Genomic DNA, 21,318 nt, shown 5'->3' with positions numbered 1-21,318 from the left:
ACAAGGTGGCCATGTCATTAGTTTTTCTTCTTTTATACCCTTTCTTGCCAGCCACGCTGTGGAGTACTTGGACGCGTGTGATGGAGCATTGTCCTGCATGAAAGTCATGTTTTTCTTGAAGGATGCAGACTTCTTCCTGTACCACTGCTTGAAGAAGGTGTCTTCCAGGAACTGGCAGTAGGACTGGGAGTTGAGCTTGACTCCATCCTCAACCCGAAAAGGCCCCACAAGCTCATCTTTGATGATACCAGCCCAAACCAGTACTCCACCTCCACCTTGCTGGCGTCTGAGTCGGACTGGAGCTCTCTGCCCTTTACCAATCCAGCCACGGGCCCATCCATCTGGCCCATCAAGACTCACTCTCATTTCATCAGTCCATAAAACCTTAGAAAAATCAGTCTTGAGATATTTCTTGGCCCAGTCTTGACGTTTCAGCTTGTGTGTCTTGTTCAGTGGTGGTCGTCTTTCAGCCTTTCTTACCTTGGCCATGTCTCTGAGTATTGCACACCTTGTGCTTTTGGGCACTCCAGTGATGTTGCAGCTCTGAAATATGGCCAAACTGGTGGCAAGTGGCATCTTGGCAGCTGCACGCTTGACTTTTCTCAGTTCATGGGCAGTTATTTTGCGCCTTGGTTTTTCCACACGCTTCTTGCGACCCTGTTGACTATTTTGAATGAAACGCTTGATTGTTCGATGATCACGCTTCAGAAGCTTTGCAATTTTGAGACTGCTGCATCCCTCTGCAAGATATCTCACTATTTTTGACTTTTCTGAGCCTGTCAAGTCCTTCTTTTGACCCATTTTGCCAAAGGAAAGGACGTTGCCTAATAATAAAACATGCACACCTGATATAGGGTGTTGATGTCATTAGACCACACCCCTTCTCATTACAGAGATGCACATCACCTAATATGCTTAATTGGTAGTAGGCTTTCGAGCCTATACAGCTTGGAGTAAGACAACATGCATGAAGAGGATGATGTGGACAAAATACTCATTTGCCTAATAATTCTGCACTCCCTGTAGATCAAAGATGGGTCACACACATCACTGATCTGTTAATCAGTCTGACAGTATGTAAATGAAATTAACGTTACAGCACACCATATTATTTGCCATATTAAGAACCAACACTACAAAAACATTTAAGTGAAATTGGTGACCTACAAGAAGCCTAACATTGCTAGCAGACAGCTAGTTAGTACAAGGTAGCCACACCGCTAATAATTCATAACTAAATCCCCAATGCTAACTAAAAAAGGTAGCGTATTTAGAAGTTATTTAGCTTCTTTAGCACCCTTTAGCTCAAATTTAGTTATATCACTATCTAGCTAAACAATAAATGTAATATTTAGTTTTGTTTATCACAATCCCATAACGGTCATTTTTAAACATTTTTGGATCATTCAGCATTAAATCTGTCACTGTCCCACAATAAGAACAGTTAAAGTATGATTAGAAAAACATACTTTTTACCTTGTAATCGGAAGGTTGCCGGTTCGAGCCCCGGCTTGGACAGTCTCGGTCGTTGTGTCCTTGGGCAAGACACTTCACCCGTTGCCTACTGGTGGTGGTCAGAGGGCCCGGTGGCGCCGGTGTCCGGCAGCCTCGCCTCTGTCAGTGCGCCCCAGGGCGGCTGTGGCTACAATGTAGCTTGCCATCACCAGTGTGTGAATGGGTGGATGACTGGATGTGTAAAGCGCTTTGGGGTCCTTAGGGACTAGTAAAGCGCTATATAAATACAGACCATTTACCATTTACCATTTACTTTTGCTAATATTTTTCATTGAAAGCTTTATTTCTTTATTTGTCAAATTGAATGTAAATGCACAAATAAAGTGTTACGTAAGGCCGAAAATGGCCTCCGTACAAGAAAGTGGTAGCTCTAATATTGACCAGTAACGAACCACCACACGCACACTGTAATGGGTTACACAAGAGTTATTTGTTCTTTCTCCGGGTAAAACTACTGGCTGAAGACACAACTCTGGCCAGGAATCCAAGGCCCAAGGCCACCGCGGTCAGGGTTGTTAGCCTGGTTACAAACAGGGGAAAGGTGGTCACTTGGAAGAACAAGCAGCAAAAACGTATCAATCCTGCAGCTTCCTCAAAAAGGCTTGCCACCCACCTTTTCAGGCCTGACTTCGTTCGAGGCTGGGTCTCCACATCACATCCTGGGAGCTGGAACTTCCCCAAAACTGGTCCAGTTTCCTTGTCAGGGGCACAGAGAGTCTCCAGTCCAGTGTTTGTTTTCCTGCCTTCCAGCACATCCACTCACATCCCAATAAGAATGAGTCCTCCCTCCAACATCCTCAGTTTATTTTAAAAGCAAAACCAGGCCAGGTTAAAAATCTTTTCCATTAAAATGTGCACACTTCATCCTGGATCTTCGAGGCTTCCCTGCTTCACCAGTGTCCTACTAAAAAAACAACGACAACCCCTACTTCCTGTTTCCTCTCCCCTTTATAGAGAAGGGCTCCAATCCTCCCCAATCAGCTGCTCCCTGTATTCAACTCCAAATAGCTGGCAGCTGGACTAGAGTAGAATCTCCACTCCCACATGGGTGTGGCCCACACCTCACATCAAACACAAAAAAACCACCAAAGCATGCAATTAATACAAAACAAAATCTAAAGAAATGCCAACCCAAAAGCTTAGTGGGGGATTCTCTCCATCCTTTTCCACCATGCTATACTCTGTAACAAAAGAAAGAAGAAAGTTGTTTCCCTTTGACAAGAATTAAGGCAAAAAAAAAGCTCCTTATTATTATATTTGGTGGACAAGAATCAATCTAGACCTCCCGAACCCCCCGTTGTCCTATTACCGCTTTGAAAAAAAAGGGGTTTTTTCTTGTTTTGTTTTTTCACTACCTGCTGTACAATTTCCTTGGTTTCCTTTGCAGCACTTCTACGTATTTTCTTTGTCTGAGTTATGATAATTACAGGACAAAATACAGATAATGAGCTATCCTATTTAACAAAGTTGGGCCCAAAGAGTCAACATGACAGGGTTTCTTTGATTTACTACAGTGTCATTAAAACTGGGACAAATTACTCTTCTTTTTCTTAAGACGTGTTGTTAAACTCCTTCACACTAAAAGAACATGAAGAATTTTATAGGTTACTGAGCAATAGTTTTGCTGGCACAGGCTACTTAAGACCAGACTGAGCTGTATGCGGCCCACAACCTAAAATGAGTTTGACACCCCTAATCTTGACTAAAGGTTTAGTCAGCTGTTCCAAGATCCGCTCCTCCAAGTGGGTCTGCAGCGGAAGTTGCCTCCTGGGATTTCCCTCTCGCATCTGTGAGTTTGCGTCAGATCCAACTGTATTTCTATCAAGCAGCAGATGTCTGCAGGGTCACCGCCTGGCCTGGAGTCCTTGTGGCATCGTCACAGTTAGTCAGTGCAAGATCGAGGTGTGGAGGCGATTGAAATGCCACGGATCAGTGTAAAAATAAAAAATAAAAAAAAACAGACTCAAAGCTTACTGACGCAGATATTTCATAAGCCACCCTGGTTCTGAGAAGCACTTGTTAGCTACAACAAGGTTTAATGAAGACATACAGCGAGAGTCAATTTATTCCTCCTCCGCATCTGTTTTCCTCTAATTGGGTTGTTCTGAAACAAGTGCACGCACAGTTGTCTATATATACAGCAGGGCTGAGGACATGCGAATGGAAAGAGAAAAACTAACTTTTTACACAAAAGAAAGGCCTAATTTTTAATGTAACTAAAAAAAGAGTCAATCTGCTGCCAGTCCTCCATGGTTTCACACATTCTCCACCATCTCTGCATCATCTGACAGGCCCTGGGCTAACAGAGCCAGGGTTTTATTCAACATGCTGTTGCAGATACAGAAAAAAAAGCTGTTTCCAGTCATGGAGTGATTTGTGCTGCGCTGACTCATAGCAAGCCTGCTGCAGACAGGCTACCACAAATATTTGGGTGAGCCATCTCTGTGTGGAGCCACTTGATGGCCTCTTCTCCCTTCTGTCATGCCTTTTCTTATTGAATCCCTGCGAGTTTTCCTTTAAAGATTTTACTTTCTGTTTCCATCTTACCATTTTTCCTTGGTCACTTTTTCCAACTCCTTTAACATCTCTCCCTTTCTTTTCTTCTTACACCACACTGCAGTTTTTTTTTTCTCTCGTACACAGTCTCCCCTCTCACAAGCTTTTTTTCTTCTTTTATCAGAGCCCTTGTACATATGTTATTGTTATAAATATAAGGTTTCCCTTCTACAGTACGATCTGTGGTCACGCATGTAACATCATGGGGGATATTAAGTCTGTTTGCTGCTTTGTCAAATGTATCAACTTTAAAAGAAGGCTGTATTTATGTCAGGACACATAAAATCAAACATGATAGCTCATATATATTTGAGTTTGAAAGGCCTCAGAAGGATTTGATGAGACAGACAGAGAGTTAGATTTAAAAAAAAAACAACAACAAAAAAAACAGTGCGAAACATGATAGATGTGGGTGCGTGTCAGTAAAAACGTTTTGTTACTTTGCATTGATCGCTCTCAGTGGAGCCTTGTGCAGTGACCATGCGTCGCAGCAGCTGTCATTCCAGCAGCCTTGGCCAAGTTCCTGACAGCTCCCTAGACATGTGTTCTTCTCCCCACTTCTTTCTCCTCACTTCTCCACTCATTTTCTGCAAACTCGGGCTTAATTAGCCACAAAGTCCAGCACACCTACAGCTGTGGGGTTTGGAAAGTGGAAGCAGAGATGAAGAGATGAAGTGAGAGTAGTAGTCAGTCTTACCTAGATATGTCACATATACCGCTGACACGTTTTTTCCACTGCCCTTAATACCAGACCTGTGAGCTCCGGGATCCTTTTATTGTGCAGCATGTGATTTTATAACCGTCACAACAACAGTGAGATAAGTTTGAATTACTCCCGCATATGGGAAAGAAATACTTCCAGAGCGACAAATAGGTTCTTTATTTGTGTGTCTCCTTGGCTATATAACACGAATTAGGTCTCTCCTCAGTGGCTGGTCTGGTCCAATCTGTGGGATTAAAGAAAAAAGGCAGCAGTGATTATCTTTGTTATTGCTGTAATAACTGTAAAGATTAAATATAACTTCAAATATGAATACCTGTGGGACTAAGTGCACCATGGCTATAAATGAAAATCAGTTAAAACATTCAACTTTTCTTATGGCACAACCAATCCTGAGCCAGTGCTGTAGGACCTAAAAACTGCAGTTCCTGTCACGGCCACTTGAGGCTGCCTTTGATTAAAGATAGTACCGTATTAAAATCTCTTTAGTCTACATACCTTTCCTCTGTTTATTGATATAATTAATATTAAAATTAAGTAAAGAACAGTCTAAAGCATGAATGTCAAACTTATTTTACATCAGGGACCACATACAGCACACTTTGATCTCAAGTTTATCTCCACATTAAAATCACTGTGATTTCTTAATATAAGGAAAAGTGTGATTTCAACAGCACATCTCAGTTTTTGTACATGATAAAGAAATAATGCTCTATTTAATGAAATAAATTAGTCAGCATGGCTCTTTGTGCTTAAATTGGAAGAAAAATGTTTTGAAGTTACAGAAAAAGTTTTGATAGCTCATTTCGCAGACTGCCCTGTAATTATAAAACAACATTTTTGTTAAATATTTTTCTGTTTGTTCTTTATTTCACTGTGGACGCATTGTAAAGGCAGTAGGCAGAATTAAAGTCTTTGCTAGGCTAATTTTGGCCCTCAGGCCACATGTTTGACACCACTGGTCTAAAGAGTCAGTTCAGTTGTTTCATTTAGTTTAGTTTATTTGAGGTCTCTCTAAGTAGAGTCATAAAGTCAGTTAGTTCACATTAGCTTACATTTAATACCAGAAAGCCCCTTCTTACTGGATCAGCAAAGGATACAGATGCTAAATCCCTGATTTCATTAAATTAAGCAAGAGCTTATGAATTCAAAATTGAATTTTTTAGAGAAAAAGTGTCTCATTTGTTCTCTTAAATCTACATCACTTACATTAGCATGTGCCTCTCATTGTTTATCCTTATTTTCTAGCACGGCTGTGGGAACTTCATCCGGGTGGTGCAGCCTTATAACAGAACTCATCTGTTCATGTGTGGCAGTGGAGCGTATAGTCCCGTCTGTGTGTATGTCAACAGGGGCCGCAGACCAGAGGTGGGTATAAATGAAGGAAGCACTTCATTAGAAAAGCAAACTCATGAAGGAATAAATGTTTTGGGGGAGCACCGAGTAGGTGATCATTGCAACTGGCACTGTAACAGCTGTTACAGATTAAAATTCTCATTGTGCAGAGTGATTATACACAGACATGATCTCAAGAGTGGAAAAATAAAATAAAGTCTAGCACTCTCGTACATCTGTAAATATATTGTAAATGACTGGGTTGTAATGGTGCACAAGTGAGGCTAAGGACACTTTGTAAAGTTTATGGAAGTTTTGGTTTCTCTGTTATTTCCAAAACAAGCTTGTGTCAACTATGTTGAGCAAATATCATTAAAATGATGTAATTTATTTAGCTCCTGAAAACTTTAGTCGACTGTTAATACAATGTGCGATGAGTGAAATTAGTGTGAGTACTAGCACACAGAGAAAATAAGCGAATCTTATTCACTGTGTGACAGTAATCATAAAAAATGCCTCAAGAGGTCTGTTTACCCCTTTTTTGCAACAAATCAAATTATGTACAATTATTTAGAGGTTTGAACCCAACATGACATGTTTTTGATTGATTGCTATAATAACATGAAAATTGAATTTTCCTTGTATTACTGACTGTTGGAATGAGAACAGCAAAATTCAGAATCGCTAAGTGCGGAAAATACATTAAGCTGATGTCAATTGGTGCATGAGAAAAAATGGCTATAATCATACCACAACATTGTTTTCACAGATCTCCTAGGAGTTGGAAGTGTCAACATATGGTTAAAAAAAAACATACATCTCGTAACTTTTTTTGAGCACAGTTTTCATGTAGTCAATTTGATGCCACATGAGAGCAGAGATGCTAAGGCTGAGAGAGAGAAAATTGAGGTCTAGTGTCAAGGATGGATGGCTGTATTCTGAGCTCTAATCTCCAGCCACACAGCCCTGAAAGTAAGAGCGGGGAAGCCCTCCAGGAGAAAAGTGCTCACCGAGCGAGCAGCGTTCAGCCACAGACCGTCAGCTGCTGCCAAACACTAATAAGCAGAGCGAGAGAGCTGCAAACCAGGCTCCTTCCTCACCGCGGGGCCTTTTGTCATTTGGGGTTTTTGTTTGACAGGCAGACTGCTATGTTTGCAACTTCTGAACTCAAACATGTCAGTGTCTCAAAGAAAGTGATCTGTTAAGTGTAACAAGCTGTTGTAGTGGGAAGCTGATAGTGAGCTCTCATCATGGACCTTTGCTCTAGGTTGTGAACGTGCTGCAGCCTGTTGAATGGATCTAACAAGATTTTTTTGCACGTGTTAGTGTTTTTCGGCCTTAGTTTTTCAAGTACTCCTAAAACACATAGTGAATTACATACTGCGATAAATGTCAGTCTTAGTCGGGGAAATAATCTTTTATTTAGTCTTTAAATCTTTATATGGTGTCGTAAGTCTGCTTTTTCACGAGTGCACATAGCATATTTTGAGGTATAAGCATTTTTTATTTGTTGAAAAAAAAATTACTTTATAGATCTCCTTCTAATAAAAGGAAAAAAACAATCTGAACTTAATATCAAATAATCTGTGGATGATGAACTGCACGTTTATCCCTTCATCTTTGTGCAAATTTTTTGGAACAACGCTGCTTAACAAAGGTCAATGAGCCAAATGAATTACAAATAAATAAGACATTTTTTCAGATGAGAGGGGCTTTAAAATTAATAAGATGGCTATTTTTTGCAGTGTAGAGGTTAATGACAGGACCTGCCAGATGGAGTCTATCCACTTCCAGAACCTCTTGGCGAACAGGCATATTTTCCTGGAATAACAGTGCTTAGCTGACGTCATCCCCATTCAAGGAAGCTGCACCATCGCCATGGGCAAGATCTAAATAAGATGGGACAGGAAGTGCTATAATTTACTTAGGTTGCTGCGGTGCTTGGACTGTCCAGTCTGCCGCAAGGAGGCTGTTGAAACTTGGCAGCATTTCCGCCTGAGAAGAGGAGTTGGCTGTCCAACAAATAAGCAGGGAAATTCCTCCTCTTCTCCTCCCAAACGGAATGTTCTTTTACTATCCCACATGGAGCAGTTAAGGTAGACCAGGGCAGGACAGCCTCTGTGTCTCCTTAAAGGAGGCTCTGAGCAGGGCTACTCTGTGGGACGCAAAATACACTGTTGCACTCAAATATTCAGTTTTATAGCGGTAGAGAGCACAAGACAGAAGAACGTATCATATAAAACTGTCTCCAAAATGTCTGACTTCCTCTTTTTCTCTGTGGCAGGAACAAGTATTTCACATTGACTCCAGGACAGAGTCAGGAAAAGGGAGGTGCTCCTTCAATCCACAAGTGAATACAGTCTCTGTCATGCTCAGTAGGTGCCTCAATCGCTATCTACTATTTTCTTGTTTTTTTATAAAACCCCTGAAAACAACATTATTTTTCACCACAAAATTACATTTCCTTTGTTTTGGAGTGAACTTTTTGAAGCAAAAACAAGAGTATGCATAAGCCACTAGATTTAAAAGATGGCCACTCTGACCTTTTGCCTGGGAAATCTTTTTCTATACCTTTGTTGTGACGTGACGACCAAAGACAGGCTCATTTCGTATGCAGCCGTATGACTATGGTTTACACCCTAAGTTATAATCTGCATTGTTATTTATTTGGCTGTAAATGAAGTTCAAGAGTCCTTGATAAACATTTTACTTAGGCAAATTATCAAATGAGCCTTGAACAAATGAACAAATAGAAGTTATACGATGGAAGGTACTTTGAAACTGGCGTCACTTTTTCAAACTGGAGGCTAGCTCATAGAGGCTAGCAAGTATTGAACAAATAATATCAACAATAGATAATTAGTCTCCAAAAGCTAATCAAGATTAGCTAATTTGTCTCCAAACGTTGATTCTGTTCATCTGGACGTAGCGTTTTAAGTGGGGGAAATATTTTGATCACTAGTTGTTGATCAATGGTCATGAGAATTTGCATAATTATGATGAAGAAACTGACCTCCCAGCCCATTGTTCCTTCAGTGGTGCTAGTTTCAGTCATTATGCAAATGTACTGTTTATAAGGTTGGTGTGCATACCCAACCTTTCTTTAAAGTTTCTATATACATGGCTATGTGCCATGTCACTTGCACACTGCTAAAGTTAGCAGCGTGTCTTCTGACCTCAAACGTCAGTTTGCCATGGGCAGTGTTGGGGACGTTACTCAAATAAAGTAATGTATTTCACATTACTCATCATTTTTCTTTCAAAGTAATTCGGCTGGAGGAATTAATTGTTACACTACTTGTTACATTACTTTTTTGTTATTTCATAAAATGACCCAAAATGTATTATACATAATTACCAGTTAACCAATTGGGCTACACTCAAACACACCAAAACAAATGACTGCCCTAAAGAGGACACGCAGTTTCTTTAGTTTTTTCCTATAAAACAAAGCGGCCATCAAAAGCAAGATGAAAACCAGCCCAAAGAGACTTTAAAATGAACACCACAGTGATTCTACTTTAGAAACATGAACAGGCAAAAACAGATTGTTACCTGTTAAAGACGTGATGTGCCTGTATGAGGATGCTCTCTGTGCAGGTGCTTTCAAAGAGCTGATATAATGTGGTTGTTTATATCCAGAATGCAGTTTGCACAATATGAAATGCAATAAAAATAAAATTTTCCTTTTATGAAAAATGGGTCTACGAATTCAAACAAACATTGTAGCCTACACCTTCTCACTAGAAAAGTGAAGTGAATTAAAATTGTAGTTTAATTTTAATACACAAGAAATCCCCAGGTTAATACTTCAGTCAAGTCAGGCTAAACCCATCCCTTTCTCCACTTCTCCTTCCTTTGATCTCTGATTGGCCAAGGGGTGTTTGGTTGCTGTTGACATGTCTAAAGGCGAAACAGTCCACCCTCAGCTCTGCTTTCTGACACCTGAGTATTGCCATGTCAGCAGCAGCTTTGCCAGCCAGTGAGCGATGTCAGAGATCACCGGGAGGGAGCCAGAGGGAAGGGTGCAGAATAATCCAAAGCCAGGGTCAAAGGCAGTGCTGTGAAAGCAGTGATGCAGCACGCAGAGCCCCTAAAGATCTGAGGCAGTGTCTGGGCTCAATAAAAAGCTGTGTTTCATTTCCAAATCCTCATGTTTTGGACCCTGTGTCGCTGTCTGAGTACTGTCAACACTCACCCCTTAGCTAGCTGGCTTGGATACGGGCCACATACCCTTAATCCTCCCCTAACTTGCCCCACATCCTCCAAAACATATGGTCCGAAACTGATAGACGATTAAGTGAGAGAAAAGGAATGCTAAAAAGCATGAAGCAGCTGTGAGGAACATGCTTATTAACAGCAGGACACACGCAGAGTGTAAGTGCCGTTAGTGCTATAGGCGTTTGGGTTTGAGTTCATTCTCAAAAAATAATAATGGTATAAATATATTACTAAAGCATCTGAATGTACCAAAGTCATGCAAGGCTCTATGTGTATTGTGGTAATGTTTTCAGGATTGTTGTGTGGGAATGTTGTTGATTGGGCTTGTGTGCATTCTTCTAGATCAGGAGCTGTTCTCAGGCATGTACATTGACTTCATGGGGACAGATGCTGCCATCTTCAGGAGCCTAACCAAGAGAAATGCAGTGCGGACAGATCAGCACAACTCTAAGTGGCTTAGTGGTGAGCACATGTCAGAGCTTCTATGTAAAGTATGAATTCACACAAATAAGATCTAGAAGGCCTCTTACCTTTTTTACTGTTTCACTCAGAGCCCATTTTCATCGACGCCCACCTCATACCAGATGGAACAGACCCCAATGACTCCAAATTGTATTTTTTCTTCCGCGAGAGGCTAACAGATAACAGTGGAAATACTAAGAATATCCACACCATGGTGGCCAGAGTGTGTCCGGTAAGTCCCTTTTGCTTTCGCCAAAATAAACCAGCACAGTTTCTTTTGTGTTTTTGCGTTGCTATGTGCGGCTTTTGTCGGCAGAATGATATTGGCGGACAGCGCAGCCTGGTCAATAAATGGACCACCTTTCTTAAAGCCAGGATGGTTTGTTCAGTTGTGGAGGAGGATGGCACGGAAACCCATTTTGATGAACTTGGTGAGTTAAACAGAAGAACATACTTGCAGCAATGCACCCTGTTATTATCAATGTATTACTTTTGACACATCATTTTCATGCTCGGGGTCTTCATGGTCTGCGGACCAAGTTTAAACAAATTTTACTGTTTGAAAAATATAATGCCGAGAACCAAAGAGATTGCTAATTTCCAAAAGCTTGCTATTTATGTTCCAAGGTTTCAAACAGATTGCTTTCTCCATAAACAATCCCGGGAACGTCCCATGTTTGGTCTGGATAAGAATTTCAGCCGTTTGTCCAGTTTCAAAACAATTGTTCTGTTGCTTTTGGTTACCTGGTATTCAACTATAAGCACATCCAGTACTTTCTTCGCCTTAGCCTCAAATTTCAAACATCAGCATGTAGCATTTGAGACCCAGACTCCATCTGTCAACATGTACATTTATCAGGCATTCATCTCTCTTTGGCCTTTTTATCTGTAGGATGATGTGAAATGAGATTTGGGGAATTTGCTGAAGGTATTAAACTGGAAGGTGTGTGCTTTTCTCTTTGTGTGTTTTCCCTTATAGAAAGTGTGTTTTTGCTGGAAACGGATCTGCCCAAGGGCCTGTTGGTGTTTGGCGTGTTCACTTCCACAAGGTAAGGCCGATGAAGCCAACTGTAACATTCCTGTAGGCCTCGGAGGTATGGTAATCATTCAGGGGATATCAGCAGATGGGGATGTGCTTGTCAAAGGGCCACTTACATATAAATATCATGTGTCACGTGGCAGAACAGCTTATTCAGATGATGAACTATCAATTACAGTGTCCTGGTGGTTTGGCCATATGGTATTCCTTGATTTTCTTTCCTCAAGATCCTCTGCAGCATTGTGCCATGTTGCAGACCAAGTGCGAGGGATACATTTATAGCACATGTGAATGTTAGAATTCATATGACATGATGTTGTTGGATGTCTTCCATAAGCATACTCTGTAGGATTGTTGAGTGCACAAAGAATTTAGTTACTGCATTTTTTAAATAGCTGAAACCCAGCCATGGTTTTTAGCAACTAGATAAACACACATTATAAAAAAAATCTGAGAAAAATATTGGAAGACAATAGCCTGATATCACAGAGTATTTTTATAATATCAGAAATTTAAGAAATAACAACATAAAAATCTTTAGATACTTATTTAATTTTTGAAATCCTGGAAATATTTTTTTTCATTTCATTTCATAGCCACAGTATGGTATATATGTCTAGCATTTCAGCATTCAGGGTAGCACAGTGGTGCACTATTGCCTCACAGCAAGAAGATCTTGAGTTCATTTGTCCAATGTGGAGGTTATATGTATGTTTTACACTGTCAGCACCTCTGTGACCTTAAAATAGATGAGCAGAAGAGGATGGATGGACGGACGGACGGATGGATGGATTAAAAAAGCATTAAAATTCATTTAATTATACAAAGTTAAAGACAGTTTCAGATATGTACAAGGAGTTTAGTAGTGAAAGATCATTAGGTTTGTGTTTAAGTTGTTAAAATGGGCCCAAAAAGAACTAAAAAAAGAACAAAAAGAAATCAAATACACTGCAGGAAGGAAGAAAGTTGACCAACAAAAGTCAATGAAGGCAAAAACTGTGAAAATAAATTATAGAAACCAAAACAGTGAACACATACATGGCCCAGGGGACCTCAGTAAGTGAAAAAGAGGAAAAGACATGGATGACATAATAGGAAAGAAAATACTAAAAAACACAAAGAAAGAGGATTAAGGAAAAAATCCATGAGCTTCTGTGGTAACTGAAAAAATGTTCTCAACAAACTGATTACTGAAACTGCTCTCCTCCAGCAGAAAGCACAGCCAGCAGGGCAACAAGGCAAATTTGGAAGTTTGAAAAAGTGATCACTCGATACTTCTGGTCAGATCTTTAATTGGGTCTGTTTGTTTAACCAAGTGTGACACTCCCACAACCCTCGATCCACTTGTTACCTCAGGATTGTAGAGCCTGCAGTAGTGTCTCCTGGCTCAAAAAAAAACAGCCAAACTAAACACTGAGGTCCTCGAGGTCTCTGAGCTCTGTGTTATTCCTGCTTTCTTCCTCCCTCTCTCCACTTTGCACAATACGCTTCTGTTCGCCTTTTCAACAAAGTCTCTTTTATGTGTTAAGCAGTGTGGTTTTAAATGGCTGAGCCAAACCACATCAGACCATCGAGGAGGAAATAGGTGAGCTGTTGTCAGCGGAGCGTGACAGCAAGTTCACCCAGGCTCAACTCAGAAAAGGAGACCTTAATAAACAACCTCAGAATATTTCATCTGGGAGGGTCTTGAGATGGTGAATACTGGTTCCTATTGCAGTGTCTCACCCAGGTTGTGCATGTCGTTTCAGCTCCGTGTTTAAAGGCTCAGCAGTGTGCGTGTACAACATGGCGGACATTCTCACAGTCTTCAACGGGCCCTTCGCTCATAGAGAAGGGCCCAACTTTCAGTGGATTGCATTCCAGGGGCGCATCCCCTACCCAAGGCCTGGAACTGTAAGTTACATTTAGGCTAGACAGTCATTTTTTATTGCTTTTTCATGATATGATAAGATAACCGATAATTACTAACATATGAGCGTATGATCATATTGTTTTATATTCTAAATAACATTTCCAAACAATTTAAAGCCATTAAACAATAAGTAAGGTATTTTCTCTGCAGCAGGACTTGCAATACTATTTTCTGTTTATTTAAATTTTCATTAATTGATAAAAAGAAAAAGAACTTGTGGAAATGAATGAATGAGATTTTGTTTTTGCACTGTTCAAACCCGCCCTATGTTTCTGCAGTGTCCTGGTGGAGCCTTCACACCTGACATTCAGACAACAAAGGAGTTCCCAGATGATGTGGTGACCTTTGTCCGCAACCATCCTGTAATGTTTAACGCCATCTATCCGGTGGGGAGGAGACCCCTGGTGGTTCGTACGAATGCTGATTATAAATACACGGCAGTGGCTGTGGACCAGGTCATGGCCGCTGACGGCAACTACCAGGTGCTCTTCCTTGGCACAGGTACGCGTTCTGCAGTTCAGATACAGAAACACTTTAAATATGGTTTTTGTACACATGTGACAAAAACAATATGACTGCATTCTACAGGCCTCAGCTTTCTGGTATTAGTTCTGGTATTTAAAAAATACCTTAGGCAGGTGTCTCATGCAGAATATTTCCGATAGATGTAATTTTGTGTTGAAATACGATAGAATAGTCCTTTATTGTCATTGTTCGTGCAACAAAGAACAAATATTTCGTAGCTCTTCAGCTGTTTTGACAGCAAAAGACAAAAAGAGACTATACTATAAAGATAACAGAGCTAAAGGTCAACAGAGCTTTAGGGAGCGAAGAGGGGCTTACTGGTTACTGCCAATGGGGAGAAACTGGTTTTTTTTTTATCTGTTAGTTTTGGACCTGATTGAGCTTAATCTTTTCCTCAGAGGCTGATGTCTGGGGTGGGTGTGGTCCATTATAATACAACTAGCTTTCTTTTACAGTCAGCTGTTGTAAACACAACCAAAGGAAGGTCTTATTTATATTAGACGATAATACACTCTGCTGCCCTCACCACTTGTTTCAGATCTTTCCTGTTTCCTGCTGTGCAACAGCAGGTCAGAAGGTTCTCTACTGCTGACCAGTAGAGGGTCAGCTCAGCAGGTGATGAGGGAGGTGAGTGTGCTTTAACTTCCTTAAGAAGTTAAGCCCCTCTCTGGCTTTTTCCACCTGATGAGAAGATGCACGAGGTCCAAGTGAGGTCAACAAAGCCCTGGTAGTAGAGGCATAATAGTCCAGGTATTACAGGATGGGTGTTTTGCCTCTTAAAGAGCAGTGGGATGCATTTTTCTTTGTTTCTTCACACAAAAAAATATAAAAACGAACCAGCCAGACTACCAGCATCTCAATATTTTAATTTTACTAGCTCATTTAAATATATTTAATTGAAGTGAGATCAATGTTTGCGGTGCAAAGACGCTGTGTATAAAATAAATACAAACTGGATTCCATATAAGACCTACATCGTGGCATCAGCACATTCAAATATAGCCATCGTCTTTTCCGAAGACTGTGGCACCACCATATTCCTGTTCTAGGAAGGTGAGCTTTAAGTGCTACTATAAATTCATTTACAATGACATGCAGTACACAGAGGCTGATAGTGACATTTTCTTTCTGAACAGGTTATTGCTTGGAAACTCAATGACACAGCTGGTTATCAGATACACAGATAAGCTGGAGTACTTGTGTTGTTGCCACTCAGCTCAAACAGGTCAACATGGCGCTGCATGCAGTATAAATCAGTGCACAGATAGATCAGAGCAAAAGATAAAGTCCATTAAAAGTAGATTTTTTTCCATTACATAAGGAAGGAGGATCTATAATGGATTGCCACTTTTTTAGAAAGTCGCTACCTCCTGAGTATAAGGTTAAATGAGGGACACCATTGTAAAACATCACTTAAATGTCAAGTCATTGAAAATGCTAGAATGGCTTGCACTTGCAGAAATAATTTTTATGAACAAATTATGCTATAAAAAAAAGGCCTGACAGAAAAAAATGTAATGCTAAAAGTTGCATGTGATCATTGAGATAAAGCAGAGTAACATGTGATTATTTTCTCATCAGCCTAAATGTATGATCAACACTTTTCTCATTTTCAACCCATTGACCCACGTGATAACAGTATTATCATGGTGGTGCTACCGTTTTATGGCGCTGCGTGAGTACAAAAGGCTGAGGAAGTGGTGGGCTGATATTTACAGACAACAACATGAATGCCATAAGCAGATATACCAAAATACTGGCTGACAAGATGACACCCAGTCTCCAGAAACCTGTCATGTATCACAAATATTCCAATGATCCAAACCTCACTGACAAAGTAAAAAAAGTGAAAAATGCCAGACCCATTAAATCGTTACATCTATGCTGTCGGTGCATCATAAGTGCAAAACCTTCTGAAACCCTACACTGCAGCCTATACCATAATCTAACACTAATATGTGAAACATAAAGTTTGGTAACAATATCAGTCACTTACATTAGCTGCATAGGCTCTACATAGTTTTGCTGCAGAAGTATAACTTAAGCATTCGAAGTGATGCAGTTCCAAAACGGTTCTACAGTTCTGATTTAGTTGACATGCAATATTGTGCAACAGCTTGCTGTGTAGTGAATATTTGTCGAATATATGCCAGTGTGTTTCTGTGCTTAAAAACACCAGATTTAGATAATAGAAAAATGTGTGTTTGTTAGCAGAAGTGCGTGTGCATTCATGCTTGTAATTGTCCACGTGTGAACATTGGCATTCAGCAAACTGCTCTGGGAGTCTCTCGCCCAGCTGCCGGTGTTTATCGAGCAGCCTCTCCTTTCTGTTCCTCCTGCCTTGATTTTTGAAGAGTAGCCAGTGCCGCGTACCCATATCTGCTCCTGAAATGGCGCTTTGTCTCAAGGATGGGGGAGACGGTCTTATCAGGCATTTCCAGGAGCTGTTACTGTACCCCCCTCCTCCTCCTCCTCCTCCCTGCTCTGCTGCTCAAATTCCCAGGCCAAAAGAGCCATACTGATGAGGATAGAGCTGCATTTTGCCCTTTTTGTGGTCCTTGACCTGCCTTAAGAGCTTCCATTCCCACTCCTGTCACAGCTGATTTTGTTTTTGGAAACTGGTCATGGCTATCATGCCTAATTCAAAAGCAAACATGGGCAAAGACAAACAGACTGCTGGTGGAGCTGGTGGGGTTTTTTCCACCAGCAGTCGTGTTCTGCTTTTACTGATGCCTCACAACTCTAGAGGTTCATTGCTGCGTAGCCGTATCTGTTTCACACGGTAGTTAAATGCATGTGTGTGGTTGGAACTCATGAGACGTGTGCTTTTTTGCCCTTCAGACAAAGGTACAATACAGAAGGTGATTGTGCTACCCAGCAACCATTCCCTGCATGACGATCTGATCCTGGAGGAGCTGGAAGTGTTTAAGGTCTGCTCTGTATTTCTTCCTTCTCTCTTTTTTTTTCTCTTTCACTTTAATCCCCTTTCTCCCCTTAAATCAAAGGCAGGGACTGGGAGGAGGATGTGTTTGGCCACTACACAAAGACCAAGGGCAGACAGACAAAAGGCAGGGTGGCATTTGCGAGATGGATGTTCTGTAGTGCAGAGCAGTGTAGAGTGATGAGAAACATGCTAGCATACTCCAAGTCTGGAAGTCACCCTCAAGTGAACCTTTGCATATGTTGCTTTATCTTAGGTGATAGACCTGTGATCAGAAGAAAAAGTCTCCTTTGATCTTTCTACCAAATGGTGCCACACATAGACTTCAATCTAAAGAGATTTGTCTCTTTAGAAGACATAATTTATTTCTCAGGCTACTAAAGACATCTGTCCAGAGTTATTCTAGACCAGGGGTAGGCAACTCCGGGCCTCGAGTGCCAGTGTCCTGCAGGTTTTTAGATGTGTCCTTGATCCAACACAGCTGATTCAGATGGCTAAATTACCTCAACACCTCCTCAACATAACTTGAAATTCTCCAGAGGCCTGCTAATGAACTAATCATTTGATTCAGGTGTGTTGACCCAGGGTGATATCTAAAACCTGCAGGACCCCGGCACTCGAGGCCTGGAGTTGCCTACCCCTGTTCTAGACTGATTTGTGCTTTTTTGCACCAGCATTGCAGTCCTTGTGATTATGTTTGCTTTGCAAGCTCTTTTTCAAGATCAAGAGGTGTCTTGAAGTCTATAAAGTTAATATCATAAATATCAACATCTGTAAAGTAAATATCAGGTTATTAGGTCTTATGAAGGGATGAATCCCAATTTTCGTTTTTTTTGGTTCACCCCATCATAAATATGTAGGGAAGACGTCAGGCAAGAGGTACAACAGTTAGTCTACTGCCATTGGCAAATGAGGGTGGAGGCTCTTTCATGACTGATTGTTGGCTTCTTATCTTATCATAATTGATGGAAATATAAATGCAGAGAGTATGCATTAATAATACCATCTGGGAAGCAGATGGCAACAGCTTTATCTTCCAGCATGAACACAATCACAAACATACTGCCATTACAGCAAAAGGATACCTGGATAGAAAAACATACAATAGAAAACTATCAGTCATGGACTGGCCTCCCCAAAGCCCTGACTTCCTTCAGCATTATTGAAGCAGTGTGGGATCATCATAACACAGAATAGAAACAAAAGCAGCCAACATCCAACGAAGAGCTTTGAGGTTCCTTCAAGACGCCTGGAGAACTATTCCTGTAGAACACTCTATAGGCAATAGCTTCATAGGGCCTGATTTATTTTGGACTGTATTTCATGAAACAAGAACTCTGAGAGCGCCCATTCTTTGCTATATAATTACCATAAAGTCTGGTATTTGTTTTCTCATCTAAGTGTTGTGAATTAAAATGTATATTTTCCAGAAAGTTCTACGTTTATTTCATCAACACACAAACTCTGAACTTTGTTTTTGTCTTTGCTGTTTTTCAGAATAAGGCTCCTGTTACAAACTTAAGAATATCCTCTAAAAAAGTAAGCATTCTGAATATGTTATGTATGCATCTGCTTATCTTAAGTGCACTTATATTGTTTAAAAACATTCACTGTCCAAGGCCACTACGTAATGCATTCAACAGTAATCTCCTGTGCGTGATAAGCCTCCCAAAGGCACGGAAATAATAAGCCGTTTTTTTTTTTTTCTTGCGCCCTGCCTCATTTTCCTGTCAGCCGGCCACTTATTAAGACAAACAGGGCTGCTGACATTTGAACTGTTTATTTTGCAGCAACAGCTGTACGCCAGCTCGGAGTTCGGGGTCTCGCAGGTCTCCCTGCACCGTTGTCAGGCTTACGGCTCAGCTTGCGCTGACTGCTGCCTCGCCAGAGACCCCTACTGTGCCTGGGATGGACTGAGCTGCTCCCGCTTCTACCCCACTGGCAAAAGGTAGACAAACGTTTCCAGTTTGAGGGTTTATAGCTACAGTTTCCTGCTAGTATTAAATTTAATTGTACCCAGTGAGGATTGCTTTCTTGTATTGCATGAAAAAACATTCTGCAAGCCCCCAAACAAATTATTCAGTGGTAATAAGCACTGATAGGTGTTGACAGGAAACCCATTCATGGAGGCAAAACTTTCACGAGTCTTAAATAAACATTAGCGACTTTTACATTTTTCAATTATAAACACTATTTTTGTTCACTTTGATTATACTTAACATTTTGCAATTTGCAGGATTATTACAGTGAGGTTTACAGTAGCCAGTGAAGTTACAGCAAATATCAAACCAATCGACTTTCCAAAGCATGGGAAGCAACTGATGTGCTATACGTTAAACTGGAATAGAACGTTTTGCTCAAAACTTGTGAAGGCCAAAAGATCACATGACTGCAATCCTTCAGTGCACACTTCTGTGTAAGCCAGATTCCACTTTTGTAGTTTCCCTTCCGGCGCCTAGACATAACACAGACGAGGAGGTATGAGCGACACCTCGCCTCTGCTCCGGTGTCTCTCTGGTTCCTTTAAGGACCAGCTGCCTGTCTCCTGACAGTTCAGTCAGACGCAGGCCAAATTTAGTTTGGTCGTAGAACAAAAGGCGCGTCTCTGTTTTTCTGCAGAGAATGTCTCTGAAATGTGTCAGCTGTTTACTTGCTTTTTTCCTCAAGCTGTTATATATGAGTGTTCTACACCGAGTGGAAGAACATGGTCAGATTTTCCTCATATTGTTTTGGCAGCGACTGCTTCTTCCACCATTTCAATATGACAGACGGACGGTTGTTATGATTGTGTATTTTATTTTGTAAGCCATCGACCAAGTTTTTTTCCCTCCTTCTTTCAGGAGAAGCAGAAGGCAGGATATTATGCATGGAAATCCACTCACTCAGTGTAGAGGATTCAATTTAAAAGGTAATTAAAGCTCCGGAAATATCCTTTTAAAGGTAACAATGGCTCAAGGCATCCTGATTAATGTGAAAGATTCAAAACAGAGCTAAAAGAGGTTTAGTTATTAGACTAATATTTGTATAGGTGGCCAGAAACATGACTCTTCATGAATGCTAATGCTGTTTTGATAAACTGGATTTGTAAGTTTTCTTCCCTAATGTAAGTTCATTTGAGGTTTACACACAGCCTGTGCCTGCACATATTTCTGTGTGTGTTCTGCTAGCATTTAGGCCTATTTTTGAGTTCGTACTCCAGACTTCATTCTTCATGAATATATATCCAGTCCACTAGCAGGTGCGGTTTAATGAGAGGAGAGAATCGGCTCCCCAGAGTGTTCAATTTCCATGAACAGTTTACTTTACTAAATTAACACGAGCGTGGGGAACCAGCCATATGGCCATTACCGCTAATTAGTCGCAACCCTGTCATACACCCGACTGAGTGATGAACCGTTTAGATAGGAGAAAAATGACACAGTTAATAAGTGAATTGGTTTGATACGTCAAAGTGTATATTGTTAGTGGAAAATGAAGTCTGGGGTGGGGTTCGGTTGTGCCGCAGGTGTCAGACTAAGCTTTGAGTCAACATCTCGCTCTCACTGTTGAGGCTTGAGACAGATTTGAGTCCATCTGTGCTCTTTGTGTCTGTCAGCAAATGACGTATGAATTGCCTTTCTTGACCCTGTGCATGTGTCTGCCTGTGTCTGCGTGTGTGTCTTTGTGTCTGTTAGCCTACAGGAACGCAGTGGAGATGACACAGTACGGCGTAAAAAACAACACCACTTTTCTGGAGTGTCTTCCCAAGTCTCCTCAGGCGTCTATTCGCTGGCTGATTCAGCGAGACAATGACAGAAGAAAAGAGGTCTGTTTGACATTTAAAGCACTTTAATGCATTCATAATTCCATTAACATTGACCTCCAAGAGGTCAATGTTACGGCCCACTTTAGCTGCAGAATTTAACAAGATAAACCCTTCACGATGCAAGCGATTTGATTAGATGTCCTGTTGTCAGCCCGTAGGGGGTTGCTCCAGTGTTTGGTTAAATATTACAGCAAAGATTAAACATGTCGTAACAATCCAGTGAGCTCATATGAGTTATCAGGATGTGCACTGCCTGAGGAATGACACTCTTAATGCTTATTGGCAG

At 40.9% G+C, this 21,318-nt stretch overlaps 1 protein-coding gene across 3 annotated transcripts in view; it reads left to right on the top strand.

The window, feature by feature from the left end:
* The window catches only part of sema3c (sema domain, immunoglobulin domain (Ig), short basic domain, secreted, (semaphorin) 3C), a 49,377-nt gene that overhangs the window by 23,805 nt on the left and 4,254 nt on the right, over nucleotides 1-21,318 (top strand). For 2 of the 3 annotated variants that reach the window (XM_080886510.1, XM_080886509.1), the window contains exons 5-16: nucleotides 6,041-6,160; nucleotides 8,412-8,502; nucleotides 10,691-10,810; nucleotides 10,900-11,241; nucleotides 11,790-11,859; nucleotides 13,598-13,742; nucleotides 14,040-14,262; nucleotides 17,128-17,216; nucleotides 18,725-18,766; nucleotides 19,018-19,175; nucleotides 20,068-20,135; nucleotides 20,902-21,032. In XM_080886510.1, coding sequence (XP_080742636.1) covers nucleotides 6,041-6,160; nucleotides 8,412-8,502; nucleotides 10,691-10,810; nucleotides 10,900-11,241; nucleotides 11,790-11,859; nucleotides 13,598-13,742; nucleotides 14,040-14,262; nucleotides 17,128-17,216; nucleotides 18,725-18,766; nucleotides 19,018-19,175; nucleotides 20,068-20,135; nucleotides 20,902-21,032 — 1,599 coding nt within the window. The remainder of the gene's footprint in view (nucleotides 1-6,040; nucleotides 6,161-8,411; nucleotides 8,503-10,690; nucleotides 10,811-10,899; nucleotides 11,242-11,789; nucleotides 11,860-13,597; nucleotides 13,743-14,039; nucleotides 14,263-17,127; nucleotides 17,217-18,724; nucleotides 18,767-19,017; nucleotides 19,176-20,067; nucleotides 20,136-20,901; nucleotides 21,033-21,318) is intronic. The other variant, XM_080886511.1, reaches the window with a different exon arrangement.

The sequence above is a fragment of the Rhamphochromis sp. 'chilingali' genome (genome assembly GCF_963969265.1).
Source record: "Rhamphochromis sp. 'chilingali' genome assembly, chromosome: 7".
In the NCBI taxonomy this organism is placed as follows: Eukaryota; Metazoa; Chordata; class Actinopteri; order Cichliformes; family Cichlidae; genus Rhamphochromis; species Rhamphochromis sp. 'chilingali'.
The sequence above is the reverse complement of the archived record's forward strand: the minus strand, read 5'-3'. Positions and strand labels throughout refer to the sequence as shown.